The sequence below is a fragment of the Nuphar pumila genome, chromosome 3 (assembly GCF_984573655.1).
Source record: "Nuphar pumila chromosome 3, dmNupPumi1.hap1.1, whole genome shotgun sequence".
In the NCBI taxonomy this organism is placed as follows: Eukaryota; Viridiplantae; Streptophyta; class Magnoliopsida; order Nymphaeales; family Nymphaeaceae; genus Nuphar; species Nuphar pumila.
Window position 1 is genome coordinate 22,648,365 of NC_143251.1, and position 18,193 is coordinate 22,666,557.

The window sequence follows — 18,193 nt, forward strand, 5'->3', positions numbered from 1 at the left end:
AAGGATTAACGAGTTCTCTTAATTTTGCAACCGTCTCTCTCTCTCTCCACCTAGGTGTCTGCGCATATCATCTATCTTCTACATGGTATCAAAGCCATTGATCTCGGGAGCGTGATCGATAGTTATTAATCTACTCCAACGAAAAAAAATTATTGGAATCAGGTGTGCAGTTTTTTTCTGTTTTTGCGTAAGATCTGATAACAGATCTAGGATCTGACCAACGTCATGACCCAGATCTGTCATCAGATCTAAGGGAGCAGATGTGGATGTGTGTCTTTGGTCTGGTAGCCGTAACCCTCGAGCCCCTGAGTTTTGAATTTCTTCTTGCTGTGATTTCCTGCTGTTTGGGAGCAGCAGCAATCTCATTTCCTGTGTTGTCGCCTGTGATCGAGATATGACTGATTTGTTTAACTGTCCCCTCAAGAACTGAAATTCTTGTTGGCTGTCGAGCTTTATATGTCTGGGAGCAGTAGCTGTCGTGAAATTGTTTTTCTGCGTCTGCATATTATCGTTGGTCGTGATTCCCTGGATTTTAGTTGGTTGGTTTTATTTCAGTTGGTTGTTTTATTTCAGAATATGGATCTCAGCAGTCGTGAGTCCCTGCTGTGTCGTGTTTTTTTTACATGCGTGCTGTGAAAGAAGCATGTTAGTATCAGTTGTCTTTCTGTCGTGGAAACGGCAGGCGTGATTCCCAGCTGTGTTGGAGAATATCCCTGTTTGGGGGCTGTTGTTCATTACTGTTGTGGGATTCTTTGTTGGGCAGCAGGCGTGATTCCCTGCTGTGTTGGAAAATGCTGTGTTGGAAAATATCCCTGTTTTTGGGTTGTTGTTCATTACTGTCGTGGCATTCTGTGTTGGGTACAGCAGATGGTTGTCATATTGGCTGATGCATGATGGTAACACACGCTATTCCCTGTGTCGCTTGAAGTCTGTCCAGATTTTATCTCTGGTGTGGAAATCTGTGTAATCGTGGACTTGCCTGACGCGTGATTATAATACTTGTTGTTCAAGTGAGTGAATCTAATTTTTTTGTGCAGCTGAAATAATATTAAATCTTCAGTATGGCTGAAACTTCGAAATGTGATTCCAAAATTGAACATATTGAGGAGTATAAGGCTTTTGTCAATCCCTTCTCGTACGACTCTTTTGTAAGGTTGAATGAAACTAACTATGCCAGGTGGTCGTATCTGGACATCGTAGAAAACATATTTTGTTGGAAGACGAACCCACTGAAAAAGTGAAAAAATATGTTACTTGGGATGAAGATAATGATATAGTTATGTCATGGATCATGAATAGTGTCGAACCCCATATTGCAGATGGTTTAATTTACTATAATACAACCAAACAGATGTGAGACAATCTTCGAGATGCGTAATCACAAGAGACTAATGTGAGTCGTATCCTGCAAATCGAACAGGAGATATATAATTTACAGCAGGGAGATCAGACCTTGGCCCAGTACTATGCCTCCGTCAAAGCTGTGTTTGAAAGACTCAATGCTCACAGGCCTCTTTGTTGCTCGAAGCAAAAGGATCATCAAGAACAGACTATGGTTGCTCGGTTTCTTACAGTTCTATCTTCAGATTTCTCTGTTGCAAAAGCCCAAATGTTGACTGGATCAAATGTACCTACTCTTGCTGATGCATACAATCGTCTGAGTAGACTTGCGATCTCTCTTCCACAATCTCAGCCTGTGACTCAGTCATCTGCTCTAGTTGTCTCATCTGGTTATGGACGTGAAAATATTCAAAATATTAGAGGACGAGGTATGGGAGGCAGAGGAAAGCTTCAACGTACATTCTGTGGAAAATCTGGACATTTAGAAGATCGTTGTTGGGATAAGCATGGTTGGCCAACCACTTCTTCATCAAAGCCATATGCTCCTAAAGCAAATGTAACTACACTAGAGGCAACAAATGTACATGATAATATCCCTGCAAGTGACAGTATCACCCTCAGTCGAGCTGAATATGATGAACTGATAGCTCTTCGCCCCTTGAGTTCCGCCCCTCCTGTAGCCGGTGTTGCCTACTCAACAGGGAATCATCTTCATCCGAATGACAATAAGTGGATTATTGACTCTGGTGCATCCAGACACTTGTGTGGAAATTCGCTTGTTTTTTCAGATCTTAAGGATATTACTGTTCATCGAGGAGTCTCATTAGCCGATGGGAGTTCCTCACCGGTTGTTGGTCAGGGCAATATTTCTATATCCTCCTCCTTACAGTTGAAAAATGTTCTTCATGCTCCCAACTTTCCTCAAAGTTTACTCTCTGTTAGCTGTCTTACAAAAGAATTAAACTGTAGAGTGATATTTGATCCGATGGGTTGTCATTTTCAGGATTTGCTGACGGGAAAGAAGATTGGTGGAGGCTATGAAGAAAATGGAGTCTACTACCTACATCATCCAGTGGGGATTGTTCATGCTGCAGTGGAACACTCATCCAGTCTTGTTCAGTGGCATCGGCGTCTTGGTCATCCTTCATTGTCAAAGCTTCGTTCTGTCTTTCCTCAAATTCCTTCCACTACATCCTTTCAGTGTGAAGCATGTCAGTTGGGCAAGCATCATCGAAGTTCGTTCCCTTCAAGTCAGAGTCAGTCTAGTCATAAAGTCTTTGAACTTCTTCATGCAAATGTATGGGGTCCTAGTAAGATTCCTACTAGGACTCAGTGTCGATATTATCTTGTTATTGTTGATTGTTATTGTTGATGACTTATCTAAGTTGTCATAGGTGTTTTTAATAAAAGAACGATCTGAAGTTCCCAGTATTATCAAATCATTAATTCTTGAAATAAAAACGCAGTTTGAATCTATTATCAAGATTGTTCGCACTGATAATGCTCTTGAGTTTAAATCAAAACTTCTGTTATAATTTTACCAAGATCATGGCATTCAACCCCTGCCTATTCATCTCAACAAAATGGGGTGGCTGAGCGAAAACATCGGCACCTGCTTGATGTTGCTAGGACCATTATGATTCAATCCAATGTTTTTGTGTTATATTGGGGTGATGCGATTACCACTACTTGTTATCTGATCAACCGCATGCCTTCATCTTCTGTGGGTGATCAAATTCCATTACATATCCTAAAACCTAATGCCCCACTCATCTCTTTCTCACCAATTTTTTTTTTGTTGTGTTTGTTTTGTACACAAACTTGGTCCTGACCGTGATAAATTATCTGCTCAAGCTACAAAATGCATATTTATAGGTTATCCAAAAAATAAAAAGGGATATCGATGTTATGATCCTATTTCTCGCCGAGAGTATGTCAGTGCAAATGTATCTTTCTTGGAATCCACTCCATATTTCTCTAGTTCCAGTTCCCCGCTGCAGGTTGATCCAACTGACCCTTTTCCCTTACCTATACCTCCTTTTCCTTTGGAATTTGTGCCCTTGGTACCGAACCAAACTTCATCATCTTCACGATTTAATAATCCTCCATTGGTATATGTACGTAGAGCTCCACCTCTGCCCGTGCCTCAATCCTCTTCTTCTCCTGAGGTAAGTACTATTGACAATAGTGATCTTCATGACGATGATAACAGGCCTATTGCTCTACGCAAGGGGACACGACAATGTACCTTATATCCTATATCTCATTTTGTCTCCGATGTCAGAATTGGAAATCAGATGAAAATTTTTATTTCAGCCCTATCTGCTAAAACGATTCCTCTGAACTATCAACAGGCAGAGCTAGATAACCGTTGGAAGCTGGCTATGCAAGAAGAAATGGATGTTTTAGTGTCTCAGCATACATGGGATTTAGTTGATTCCCCAGTAAATGCTGACATTGTTGGATGCAAATGGGTATATACAATAAAGTACAAATCAGATTGGATCTATTGAAAGGTACAAGGCCAGATTAGTAGCAAAAGGATATACTCAGACATATGGTATTGATTTCTTTGAAACCTTTTCTCCTGTGGCACGAATGGGCACCATTCGTCTTGTTCTCTTAGTAGCCGTTCATCATGGTTGGAGCTTATGTCAATTAGATGTGAAGAATGCCTTTCTATATGGGGATCTATCTGAGACAGTTTACATGCAACAACCTCCAGTTTCGAGGTTGAGGGGGAGTGTCAGAAGGTATGCAGATTGAACAAGGCGATTTATGGCTTGAAACAAAGCCCTCGTGCATGGTTCCAAAAGCTGTTTGAAGTAATGTCATGCTTTGGCTTCCACAGGTCAACGGCAGATCATACACTATTTATCAAGAAAACTAACTCAGGCATAGTTGTTATGGTGGTATATGTGGATGACATCATTCTTACAGGTGTCGATGTGAAAAATATTGAAGCCACAAAGGCTCATATTCAAAAACACTTTGTTACAAAAGACCTTGGTTCACTTAGATATTTTCTGGGTATAGAAGTTGCCAGGAACCGTGAAGGGATGGTTTTGTCTCAACGGAAGTATGTTCTTGACTTATTAAAGGAAACGGGAATGTTGGGAGCTAAACCAGCAAATATTCCCATGGACCATAAAGTTCAGTTGTTTGAAGAAGGGTCAAAATCAGTTGATAGCAAAAGCTATCGCTCACTAGTAGGGAAGCTAGTGTATGTAACTGTTACCAGGCCGGATATTGCTTTAGCAGTAAGCAAAGTTAGCTAGTTTATGGACAAACCAACTGAAGTACACTGGAATGCAGCTATAATGATTCTCAGGTATTTAAAATCTTCTCCTAGAAAAGGGTTATTGTTCAGGAAAGGTGGTAATCTGGAGATAGTGACCTATTTTGATGCTGACTATGCAGGATCTATAGTGGATAAAAAATCTACCATAGGATTCTGTGTGTTTCTGGGAGACAACCTGATTTCATGGAGAAGTAAGAAGCAAAATGTGGTTTCTAGATCAAGTGCAGAATCAGAGTATAGGGCTATGGCCCAAACAGCTGCTGAATTGATATGGGTTCGTACTGTTCTTCATGACCTTCAGGTGAAGGTTGCCTCTCCTATGACCATGATGTGTGATAACAAGGCTGCCACATATATAGCGAAAAATCTTGTCTTTCATGCGAGAACAAAGCACATTGAGGTTGATTGTCACTATGTAAGAGATATGGTTCAAACTGGTTATATCTCTACCAAATATCTAAAGTCGGAGGACCAAGTTGCAGATATGTTTACAAAGCCTCTTGCTAGACCAAATTTCTCAAAATGTTGTGACAAGCTGAGCATGATTGATATCTATGCTCCAACTTGAGGGGGAGTGTTGAGATTAAGAGGTTTTAAGTTTAAAGTTTTCTTAGATTAGAGGTTATTTGAAATTTTAATTTAATGAGGGACTTATATGTAATTTCTCCTTCTGGCCTCTCTCTATTTAACATAGAGATTAGCCCTAATAAGGATTAACGAGTTCTCTTAATTTTGCAGCCATCTCTCTCTCTCTCTCCACCTAGGTGTTTGCGCATATTATCTATCTTCTACACTTATTAATTGTTATTTGATTAATAAAGCATTTCTTTATTTATTTGCATTTTTAGATATTTTTTATAATATTTTTTAAGTTTTCAATTTTTTTTTAGGCTTACGCTTTACACCTCGCCTCGGTTTTTGGTGGAGCGCCTCGCTACGCCTCAACGCTTTTCACAACACTGCTGTAAACCAACATCCCTATTGGTTTGGTCTTCACTATCATTTTCAGAGATAGTAGAACTTTGATTATTGTCAACGTTTCTTTGTTAGATTTTGAAGTTAAATCAATTAAAAAAGAATATTCAGTAATATCTTTGGATTTTTCACTTTTAAAAAAAATTTCTTTTTCAAGAAAAGTCACGTTTCTTGACACATACAATTTACCATTTTGAAGATCATAGCATCTGTACCCTTTTTATTTTCAGCATATCCTAAAAAGGCACATGGGATTGCCCGAGGGGAGAATTTATCGTTCTTGTTTGTAAATACAAAACATTTGCAACCAAACACTCTTAATTTGGAGTAGTTCGGAGCTAAATCATAGAGTTTTTGAATTGGAGATATATTTTCTAAAGAAGAAGATGGCATTATGTTGATGAGATAAGTAGCTGTTAGAGCTGCTTCAACCCAAAACCCTTTTGGCACTAGACTTGCCATTAGCAAAGTCCGAGTAGTTTTCATAATGTGGCAATGTTTGCGTTCCGCAAGACTATTTTGTTGAGGGGTGTTTGGGCAAGATCATTGATGAATAATGCCATATGAATTAAGATAGTTTTTAAATTCTCCAGACATAAATTATCCTCCTGAATCGATGCGAAAGATGGAAATATTATTTTGAATTTTGTTTGTGACCATTTTATGAAAGATTTGAAAGTGAGTAAAGACTTTGGATTTATGTTTAAGAAAATAAATCCAGGTATGTCTAGAAAAATCATCAACAAAGATGACATAATATGCATAACCGCCTTTAGAAATAACTCATGCGGGTCCTCAAACATCCGAATGTATTAGCTCAAGAGGTTTTGTAGAAACAAAAGTTCTACTAGAAAACGGTAATCTTTTCATTTTTCCAAGAATGCAGTCTTTACAAGCAAAATTTTCAGATTTACAAAATTTTCACAAACTTGGGAAGTATTGAATTTTAGACATACGAGGATGGCCAAGTCTTTTGTGCCATAAGTGTGTTTTCAATTTCTGAACATTTAAACAAAATGCATTCTTTAGTAGTTCCAAAAAGTCCATGTAATATAGTCTTCCTTCTCTATGGCCTTTCCTGACTGGTGATCCTCTATCCAGCAACCATCAGAAGAGAAGGATATATTACATCCATAATCAGATATTTGAGAAACAGATAAAAAGTTTAAATTCAGTTTTGGGATATATCTAACTTTTGGAATACAAAAAGTTTTGGGTTTTTCAAAACATCCAACTCCTTTTATATCGAGAGATGTTTCATCTGTTGTAAAGACTTTTGAAATATTTGAGTTATTTTTAAGACATTCGAATAAATATTTATAATTTGGAGTCATATGAAATGAGGCACCAGAATCTAAGAGCCAAGGAATCTAAGAGCCAAGGAAAGTTACCTGGACCGGATACAGATGCGATTGTTGCTCCAGTTGAGGCTTCAGCGGAAGGAGATACCCTTTGGAGAAGGGATTGAAGGATCTCCATTAATTGAGTCATGGAAACAAGTGCATCTTGATCTCTTGGCTCGGCTTCAACTGATCCAACCTTCTTTTAATCTCTCATTTTTAACTTTGGACATTGGGGCCTATAGAGACCCGGTTCAGTGACGACAAATCACTTTTCTTTTGTCAAACTTGTCATTTTGCCTCCCAAAATGGGGTGTCCTATAAGTGCGAGTATGATTCCCAGGCCTATATACTGCTAGGACGGAATCATCATCAGCTTTAGAAGAACTTTTTCGGAGACGATTTTCCTCTATTGTTAATTCTTCAATAGTTTCCACAATAGAAGGAACTTTTCCTCGGTGAAGGAGGGTCGATTTGATGGATTCAAATTCCGACCTTAACCCAGTTATAAACTGATAGAAATGTTCAGCATCGAGTTGCTTTTGGCGAAGCTCAATATCTTCGGCACAGTGCCATTTTGTCTCTAGAAGAGATAGTTCTTCCCAAAGTTCAAATAACCCATTGTAATATTCTCAAATTGATTTGTCTCCTTGGGTCATCATCCGAACCTTCTCCTGAAGATTGCATACATGTGCAATATCTTTAAGGGAATACATATTTTTAAGGTATTCTCATGCCTTATCGGCACGATCAAATTTGGGAAGACTAGAGCACTTTTTAATGTCAACACTATTGATAAACCATGACATTATTTTCGCATGTCCCATTCTCCACTCTTTCCAATTTTTTTGATAGGAGACTAAAGCCTTTATTTTCTCCTCTTCTAATAATGGGACCTCCTTATCTCCCTCTTTCTTGGTAAGGGATAGTTTAGGTTCCGAATCAGAACCATCAACGATCTCACATAAGCCTTTACCCCATACATGGTGTTTCATGATTGAAGCTCACGTTACATAATTTGTATCACTTAATTTCATGGGGATGATGGTGACTTTATCATTGTCATCCATCTTTTACAAGAGGGGAAAAAAAGAGAAAGATAGAAGAAAAGAACAAAAACAAAAAAAGTAGGAAGGAAAAGAGATACAATACAAGATGTTGAAGCCCTTCAAATGATGCGATTTGAAGTCGATAATAAAGTGATAAAACACCTCTCTCTAAGTGACAAAACACTTTGCAAGAACAAGGTGATGACACACCTTTTGCACAAGGGACACGAAAACCGAGGCGGCCTTTCTCCAAGATCTAGTAATCCTGCGGCTCTGATACCATGTAATCTATGTCACAGGGACTCGACAAAACAGGTGCCGCACCCGCGTCGACGCGACGCGGGATCGCGTGCGGGTGCGGCACCGGGTGCGGTCAACACGACCCTGGGTGCGGTCAACACACCCAGGGTCATTTTTGTCCAAATTTTTGGGCGAAAATCCCCCCCCCCCCGATGAAAAGGAGGAGGATTAGGGCAAATTTTTTTTGCCCTAATCTCTCCTCTCTCTCCCCCTGAGCTCGAGCTCTCCCATCGCCGCCCCAGCTCCGCCGCCCCCAGCTCCGCCTCCCAGGCTCCTCCTCTCGGCTGGCAAGTATGTCTCTCGTCTTCTTGGGTCGGCTGGGGAGGGGCCGAGCACCCCCCCCCCCCTCTCTCGGTCTCTTGTTGGGTCGGCAGGGGAGGGGCTGAGCCTCCCCTGCTCCCTCATTTTTCGGCACAGGAGGGGCCAAGCCCCTCCCCCATCTGTTTTTTTTTTTTTTGGGTCGACAGGGGAGGGGCCGAGCCCCTCCCCCATCTGTTTTTTTTTTTTTTGGGTCGACACGGGAGGGGCCGAGCCCCCCTCGCTCTCGCTCTCTTGTTGGGTTGGCAGGGGAGGGGCTGAGCCCCCCCTTCTCCCTGTATTTTTGAATTGATTTAAAAATTGTAATGTATTTTTTTTTTGTGTTTTCAGGATAAAAATGATGGATAAAGGGAAAGGACTTGCGTCATCCTCATCCCAACATGTGAGTTCTGCTGCTAGTTTTGCTGATAGTTGCAGTGGGATTGATGATGTGGGGCCACTATGAGTACATGTAGATAAACTTGCAAAAACTGGAGAAGGAGGTGGTGGAAACAAAAGATTTCGATACAAGCTCTGCGAAAAAGATTTTGTTGGGTCTTACACAAGAGTGAAGGCTCATTTGTTGAAGATACCAGGACATGGCATTTCAGCTTGCAGAAAAGTTGATGAGGCAATGCGAAGGCAATACAAGAAAATACAAGAAGAATATGAGAAGAGAAAGGCAATGGCCGATTCTTCTGCACTCAGTGTGCCATTTGCAAGCCACCAAGAAGATGCTGAAAAAAAAAGAAAAGTCAATCTAGGAGGTAGAGGAACGATACAAGCAACATTCAATACATATGGAAGAGAAGAATTGGATAGAAAAGTTGGGAGGTACTTTTATTATGGTTCACTCCCATTTAATGCGGCTAGAAATCCTTATTGGAAGGATTTAGTAACATCCTTGGCAAATTGTAATTTGAGTGGTTATGTGCCTCCAAGTTCAGAAAAAATACGAACCACACTTCTTGCAGAAGAGAGGGCAAACGTGGAGAGGTTGCTAGAAATTAAAAAATATTCATGGGAGCAAAATGGAGTTTCCATTATGTCTGATGGATGGACAGATATTCAAAGGCGTCCATTAATCAATTTCATTGCTTGTTCGCTTAGTGGCCCAATATTCTTGAAAGCAGTTGATGCATCTGGGGAATATAAAAATGCAGAGTATTTAAAGGAATTGTTTATAGAAGTGATAAAAGAAGTGGGTGATCAGAAAGTGGTACAAATCATTACAGACAACGCTCCGGTTTGTAAAAGTGCAGCGTTGAGTTTGGAGAGTGAGTACCCTCATATTTTTTGGACTCCCTGTGTAGCACACAACTTAAATCTAGCCCTAAAGAGCATATGCAACCCCAAAGAAGAAGAAAATTCACAAGCATATGCTTTATGTTCATGGATTGAAGATTTAGAAAGAAATGTCAAAAGCATTAGGAATTTTGTTGTTAACCACCATCGTGCTAATGCTATATTTAATAGGCATTCTGATTTGAAATTGTTGAAGGTCGCTGAAACACGTTTTGCGTCCATCATTGTGATGATGAAGAGGATTAAAAGAGTGAAGAATGCTTTGATTAACATGGTGACTGATGAAAATTGGACATTCTATCGTGTTGATGATGATATGAAGGCTCAAGAAATTAAGAAATTCATTCTTGATGATGAGTTTTGGGACAGAGTGGTATACTTCCTTCAATTTACGCAACCTATTTGAGAAATGTTAAGAGAAGTTGATAAGGATGAACCCATGCTTCACAGAGTTTATGAAATGTGGGATAATATGATTGAAAAAATACAAGCTATAGTTTTCATGCATGAAGAAAAAAATCCTGCATTGGATGATTCAGATTTTTTTAATCATATTCATTCAATTTTAGTCAGAAGATGGGATAAGAGCAACACTCCTTTGCATTGCATGGCACATTCTCTTAATCCAAAATATTATGCAAATAAGTGGCGGGCTGGTGGTATTGGTCGTGTCCCTCCAAATTTAGACCCAGAGCTATCAAGACATAGAAATATGTGTATGACAAGACTTTTTCCAGAAGCACATCTTCTACATCAAGTCACACAAGAGTTTGAAAATTTTTCATCTTCGAGATTATATGCACCGGCATTATTCGCGAGAGAAGAAGATAATATAGATCCTATCACATGGTGGTCAACATTTGGATCGGAAACACCTCTTCTGCAACGTCTTGCATTAAGATTGCTATCGCAGCCTGCTAGTTCATCTTGTTGTGAAAGAAATTGGAGCACATATTCTCAAATCCACAACATGAAGAGAAATAAACTCACCAGCAAGCGTGCAGAGGATTTAGTATATGTTCATTCAAATCTTCGATTACTTTCGCGAAGCAATGATGAATACAGGTACTAATTTGCTCTCTTAGTTATTTGATTATTTCTTAGTTTTCATTTAAATATACTTGTATTGTATTTATCATTTTCAAATTGGGTTTATAATGCAGACAAGGAACATCCAAATTTTGGGATGTAAACCTAGAAGAGTGTGACTTCGAGGGAGAACATGAATTCAATGTAACAAACATGGATTTAGCTGAGCCCAGTATTCCTTCTAATGATGCATTTGATGATGAAGAAGAAAATTATTAGCATCCATTACTTCATCAGGATATACTTTGGTATGTAATTTAGTTCTTTTATGCATACTTATTTGATTGATATTTAGGTCGATTTATGTAATTGCTTTACTTATTTGTTTGATAATTTGATATTTAGGTTGATATACTGCATGCATGATGAATCATATTATGAGTTTATGACAATGTTTACTGTTAAATGTTAAACTGTTAAAACTTCAAAATTATATATATATATATATATATATAATTTTTTTTTACATTTTTGCCCCTGCCGCACCCCCGCACCCGGGTTTTTTGGAAGTGCCGAATCCCCGCACCCGCACCCGCTCCCGCACCCGCACCCATGTGACATAGCATGTAATGAAATGGTGATCTTCCACGAATGCACTCGGATCACTCAAAAGGAAGTGTTTACAAGACACTTTAAGCAAGGCCCATAAAAGGGTAAAAGCGGAAAACCACAAATAAATAATGCAATTTTATTGAAGTAGACAAATGCTTAAAAAGCATTTGAGAAGATATTTTACAAGAAAGGATGCACCCTTATTTATACAAGAGCAAGAGGTAGAGCTCATAATGAGCTCTCCCTTCTAGTCGTTAGACTAGTTCCAACGACTAGATTGTTTGGTTAAGTTCCGGTTGAAACTTAATCAAACTATATTATCTAGTTCTATATGAACTAGATAATATAAAATACATGAAAAAAATAGGAAAAAATATATAATATAATAACATTATTATTATAATGTTATTATTATTATATATATGTTACATTTTTACAGCAATAACTTATGCACTTAATCTATGGGAGAAATCCCATCAATGAACTTACATAAAAGCTTTTAGATTTTAGCTCAACCAAACAATTTAGAAAAAAAAATTAATGGAATTCAAATTCTTGTGCTAGCAGTACTTCATGTTGTTTAGTGTGAAGACCTAGAAGGGAAATAGAAATACAAGAAATTAAATAACAAGTTGGCAAGACAGGACTTACTCAACCAAAGTGATTTCATTTGACTCTGAAGCATCATTGACCCTAAGAAATTTGATTGAAGATCAGCCACTTTCTTATAGATTTTCACTATCAAAGACTCAAAATTATTCTAAAAAACAGAGAATAAAGAATTCAAGGTAACGATTGCTATTGTCATAGCTTACCATCTAGTGACGTCGATCCTTCCTGTTCCATCATCAAGGGTGAAGGAAACATCAGTAACCTTTTCAAGTTTGTTCATCACCATTCCCACCAATGTGACCTTCCAAAACAAAGTATTTGAATAACCAAATCAGTAAAACAGTAAACAATTGAGACCCAGACCAGAAATGTAAAAGGCATATGTGTAACAAAGGTAATTAAAGATCTCATTTCAATTGTGATGCAAATTTTCAACCCTGGCACCCGAAAAAGTAAATTTCAAAGCTATGTAATCATTGGTGATCCTACAGTGTAAATGCCATAAGGTTAGGCCTCAAAATTCGATGCTCATAACTAAAAGAAATCTAACTGAGCAAGAAGAAGGAAGTTGTCTAGTGAGTTCGGTGAGAAAGGCATATGAAATAGCATTTGATACTAAATGAAGTTTTCAGTTGAAGGATTCCATCCTGAAATCAAGTAATCATTGGATGGGTTCAAGTAAGTTCTGTTGTGAATTTGGAGATAATGGGTCCAGAGCTGGATCAAAGTCCAAACATATTTCTGAATTCAGATCTAGATTCAGACACGCGAGAACTGGATAACTGGTGGTAGGAGAGGATATGGGTAGCATGGCTGGGTTTAATTTGGTTAGTAAAGATGGTTTTAGAGTGGAATGATGAAGTGATGAGGAGGATGAGTTAGGAAAGATTTGAGGTAAGGGTGAGGTTGCAATTGTAACAGGTGGAGATAGGGAAACAAATTTAGATTTGGTTGGGCTTTGTTTAAAAAGAAAACAGAACTCGTAAAATACATGTCAAGAGAAAAGCACTTGTAGTTTTTTAGTCAAAACAATAGGAGCCCTTATGATGATTACTATAGCTTAGGAAGATGCAGGATTCAGTTCTATATTCTAGTTTGTGGGATCTATACGGATGCAGGCAAGGGTAACAAACACCACCAAGGGTTTTAAGAAAGGTATAATCTGATTGGATATTAAGTGTTATTCCATTGGTATTTTATAATGAGTTACCGAAAAGTCCATTGATTAAATATACTACAATACAAGAAGCAGATGATCAGTAATGCAAAGGCAACCATGCATGAGCCAACAATAATAAACCAGTGACTCCAACATGACAGGGCTTCTACTCTACTGATCCATTTTGCCCATGGTATATGGACATGAAATGTGGAGTCCAATACCACATGAGTCCAAGTACTTGGATGTAGACTAATATTCGTGGCCCCAAAAAAGATGTAAAAAACTTGATTGTTTGGTCCACTATATTTTCAACATACATTTGAAAATACTAAAAAATAGTCAAAACCTCATATTTTTTAGTCAACAAAAAAAAAATCCATGTGCACCTGGAGCGAACATCAACCAAATGAACATAATATTTGAACCCAGTAATAGATGTTACTATGGTTGGTCTCCTGAGTCCTGACATCTAAATAAACAATATTAAGAGGTCTGAAACATGATTAAAAGAGATAAAAAAGTGAAGTTTATTTATGGCCTATGTCACATGGGTGCAGGTGCGGCATTTTCAAAAAACTTGGGTGTGGGGGTGCGGCAATATATATATATATATAGATATATATATATATATATATATAATTTTAAAGTTTTAACAGTTAACAACATTAACACTAATGAATGTTCGTCTTGGGCATGACCGAGTCGAGCTAGGTCAATTTGGGTTAGGTCAGGTCTACTCAACCCCACTTTCATCCCTACACTGCAGGGCGTAAAACATAAATGGACATGATATTTTACCGGTCAAAGCAATTAACTTTTCTAATGCATTTATTGATTACTTATATATATATAGAGAGAGAGAGAGTAATTAATGGAAACTGAGCAGTCCGTTCCTTTATTAAATCTCCACCAAGTTTTTTTCCAAGATAAAAGTAACTAAAAATCATGTAGAATTAATTCTTTTTTCATTTTCCATGTAACCCCTTTAAGTAACCATTAGTGGTAACATCCTTATTTTGTCCATGATGCCTAGGAACATGTATCGGCTAGTATTTACCAACCAAACACAAGTTGCAGCAAATACTTCATCAATCAGCCATTTTTTTTGTCCAAAAATTGGACACAAATGACCCAGGGTGTGTTGACCGCACCCAGGGTCCGGTTGACCCCGCCGGGTGCCACACCTGCACGCGCACCCGCGTCGACGCGGGTGCGGCACCCTGTTGGCCAAATCCTTGTGACATAGTTTATGGCTCTTTCTTTTCTAGCATGCTTCATATATAAAATTTTCACAAGAAAGGCTAAATTTATCAAAAAAAAATTGAGAATTCAAAATAGATGGCGTCCAAGTTATTGATGCCATCGATCCAGGGTGACACATTCTCCAAGAAAATCTTCTTTATTTGCTGAATAAAAGGAAAGGTGATAATAACCATGCTCTTTCAGCCCTTTGATGAGAAGGTTCCCCATTTGTCAATCCTTCACAATAGTGGTTAAGATAACATTTGAAGAAAATACATTATTATCCCATGAAAATTTATTCACGAAAAATAAATTTCTCGTAATGTGGGCACATGCAGAATATTCTTTAAATGAAAATAGAAATTAGAACTATGAAAATCTAGATGATCCAATGTGTTCAGTTCTCATTTCTCAAACCTGTTTCATTGCCCACTTTCACTATGTCACATCCTTGGTATTCAGAATGCATTGATAAGTTGCTCAACTCATTCATTATGTGGTGCATAGCACCCGAAGTCCAGATTCCAACTATTACCACCAAAAATGTCTCACGTGGCTGTCTCCCTTGGTAAAAAGAACCTATTTGAAACATGGACAAGCCAAATGGCCTGGTGGTGTATCACAAGCCTGACATATGATGTTGGTCCCCTAAGACGTCACTCCCTGAGATTGGTTTGTGTCAAATTTAGTAAGAAAGAATGATCAATTTTGACAGCAATAAGATCCTCTTCCTCTTGGACGCGAATCACGCAACTAATATCCTTCTTTAAATCCTTTGTATCACTTGTTTTGATAAAATTATTGATTACGCTGATTTTGGTTTTATACCTGTTTGCACTTGAGTTTGAAAAATACGAGCTGTCTTCTTTTCATTTAGTTAGGTCTTTTCAATCGATAACAAGCCATGAAGCTCAATTAAAGTTATCGGATCCATTTGAGTAGTGTTGGACGCTCTAAATGCAGCATATTATGAAGGTAAACCTTTAAGAAATTGCAGAATGAAATCTTCTACAACCAGTTTTGATGCCACAACTAACTAGTGAGAAATTAGTTTTGTTTACTGAAAGTATTTGTTTATTGATTGTCTGCCTTTTCTTTTATCTGTTAGATGATATTTCAACCGCATAACTCTTCATCTTGGGTGTGCAACGTAGGACTGTCAAAAAACAACTTCAAACAAGGTCGCAAGGCGTACTACCTGAGTGTGAACAGCTTATGTCAGAGAGGACATGAGCCAACTCCATAGGAGTTGGTCCTGTTTTTGCCACTGAATATAATCAGATCAATATCAGTTGATCCTAATTTAAATTTTGGTGGTCATGGCTTGGATCCATCAACCAGTCCCATAAGGTCATAGGTTTTCCAAGTAGAGCGAAATAGACACTACCAGAATAGGTAGTTATCTACCGATAACTTTACAGCTAGAACATATCGAAGGTCTGATGTTGGTGGCGTGATTGAAGACAGCAAAGAGATATCTAAAATATCGCCTTATGCCGATGCAGCATGGCTAAGCGTACATGCCTATCTTGAGGAGAATCTTCTTATCTCCTATTACAACAACTTGCTATAACCAAGGATTAACAAGAGAATAAAACAACCACATTTGCTGCACTTAAATGAGACTGCATGCTTCCAGTCTTCATGCCCTAGCTTCATCCCTATCATCTAGAGTGTTTTGGATCATCATTTAAAACTGCGCCAGCTCCACTCTTATCTTGATTTTCCGGAACCCGATCTGGCACTCTTAACATTTGTAGATAGGAGATAAACAAAATCTCCTCAAAACAAAGCTGTAAACTTGGCCGTAAATATGCACAACTATCAATCAATGAAGAGCACGATATAGAGGAGAGCTCTTTCACCAAATACCATTGCAACATTTTAGTTCTTTCACCAGAAAATCTCTGCACCGTCTTACGGGCTAAGAACTTGTACAAAACTGTTAGCAACATCTACAAGTAGATCCATTCCACACCTCATCGCGGTTCAAACATAACAAAACACTAATTTGAGGGATTCAATCAAAAGACATGCAAAAAAGCCAAGAAACACGAACAATAACAAAGAAACAAATGAATTAAAGATTGGAGAACAACAAGGTAACGAACAAGACAGAGACAATCAGGGTTTCACGAAACAGAGGAAAAATACTAGAAGGAGCCAAAAGCAACTACGGGAAATTAGGGCTACAAATGCAAGGCAAAAGAAGAGAAGAAATCATACGTTATTGATCTCGCACCCATCGACGACGATATTGGAGCTGTCGTCGGGCAGGTTCTGCGAGGCCTGGCTGAGCTGCTTCACCGTCAACGAGATGACACCTCCGTTCCCTCTCTTCTGCAAGGAAGAAGATGGAGCGAGGCGTAAGGATCGCGATTCGAGGAGATGAAAAAGGGGGAGAAAAGAGGGGTAGAGAAAAAATGATAGACCGGAGGAGGATGAATCATGCGAGAGGGAGCTCCCGACTCACCTTGGACGCGGAGAAGCCGGAATCCAAGGAGGCCGGCATCGACTGAGACGGCATGAATCCGCCGCCTGAGAAGAGGGCATTCCCGTCATACTGGCTAGCGAACATGGCTCCTGCGAGAAGGAGAAGGAAAGAGAGCAGAGGAGATTGCGAAGGGAAGGTTTTTTCCCTCTGCTCTTTCCCACACACCCCTTTTTCCCGCGCTTCAGAAGCGAGCCCCAGTGCTTTGGTGTCCTTCCCACACGTGCGCGGTGCACGCACGGCCTCCCGGTTCCCGCCAATTAGGGTGCAAACGGGTTGGATCGGTCCGGATCTTGTCGGATCCAAATCCGATTCGAAATGTAAACAGTAGATCCGAAATCGGATCCTGATCCGAGGATGTAAGGTTGAATCCGAATCCAAACGATATATGATAAAAATGGATTCAGGAAAACATAGAACAAAAAAAAGCTATTTACATGTAAAAACAAATGCAATTGGGTCGGATTTTGATTCAGAACAACTTCAGATCCGACTTAAAATGCTGATCCAAATCTGACCCGAATCAGAAAGTAATCCGATTGAACAGATGCAATCCGAATGCACATTCAGATATTACTTAAAGTATCCATATCGGGAAATAACATGTTGGACTCGGATCGGATATCCGATTCCGTTTGCAGCCCAACCCAACAGTTTTAGGGCCTGAACCTTGTAAGGTAGGCCAATATCTCAGAAATGGGAAACTTTTTTTATCTAAGGAACATCTCAGGATTATCTGTAAAAGGTTGTTTTTTTGAGGTGATCTAAAAAAATGAAAAATATAAATATATAAAACCATAAGAGTGTCAAAATTGTAAAAACATTAAAAGTGATTTTATTGCATTGTTACAGAGATATTTCAAAATAGGTGATATTTTTAGGAATATTGCAATCTTTTTTAGTATAATATCAACATTTTAAGGTATTGGAATAAAATGGTGAGATTTCGCAAAATATCTCAGATATCTGTTGCATAGAGGATAACTGATTAATTGGTTCAAGTCTTTGTTTGTATGAGTAGTATGGCATGGGTTCGTTTTGAAGGTCCATAAATCAGGTTGGATTTCAGCCAAAGTTCCAGTTAAGGTATAGAACTTTGGAATTATACCCCGATCTAGCCTACTTAAGGAGTAATGA

General features: G+C 38.7%; 1 protein-coding gene across 1 annotated transcript in view; it reads right to left on the reverse strand.

Annotated features, from left to right (window-relative positions):
• Positions 1-17,110, reverse strand: part of LOC149842275 (replication protein A 32 kDa subunit A-like) — a 62,430-nt gene extending 45,320 nt beyond the window's left edge. The window contains exons 1-4 of the mRNA XM_090001346.1: positions 17,039-17,110; positions 16,792-16,905; positions 12,365-12,462; positions 12,201-12,242 (exon numbers count right to left, since the gene is read on the reverse strand). Of these exons, the coding sequence (XP_089857472.1) occupies positions 12,201-12,242; positions 12,365-12,462; positions 16,792-16,905; positions 17,039-17,092 (308 nt within the window). The 5' untranslated portion in view covers positions 17,093-17,110. The remainder of the gene's footprint in view (positions 1-12,200; positions 12,243-12,364; positions 12,463-16,791; positions 16,906-17,038) is intronic.
• Between the last annotated feature and the right edge of the window lie 1,083 nt (positions 17,111-18,193).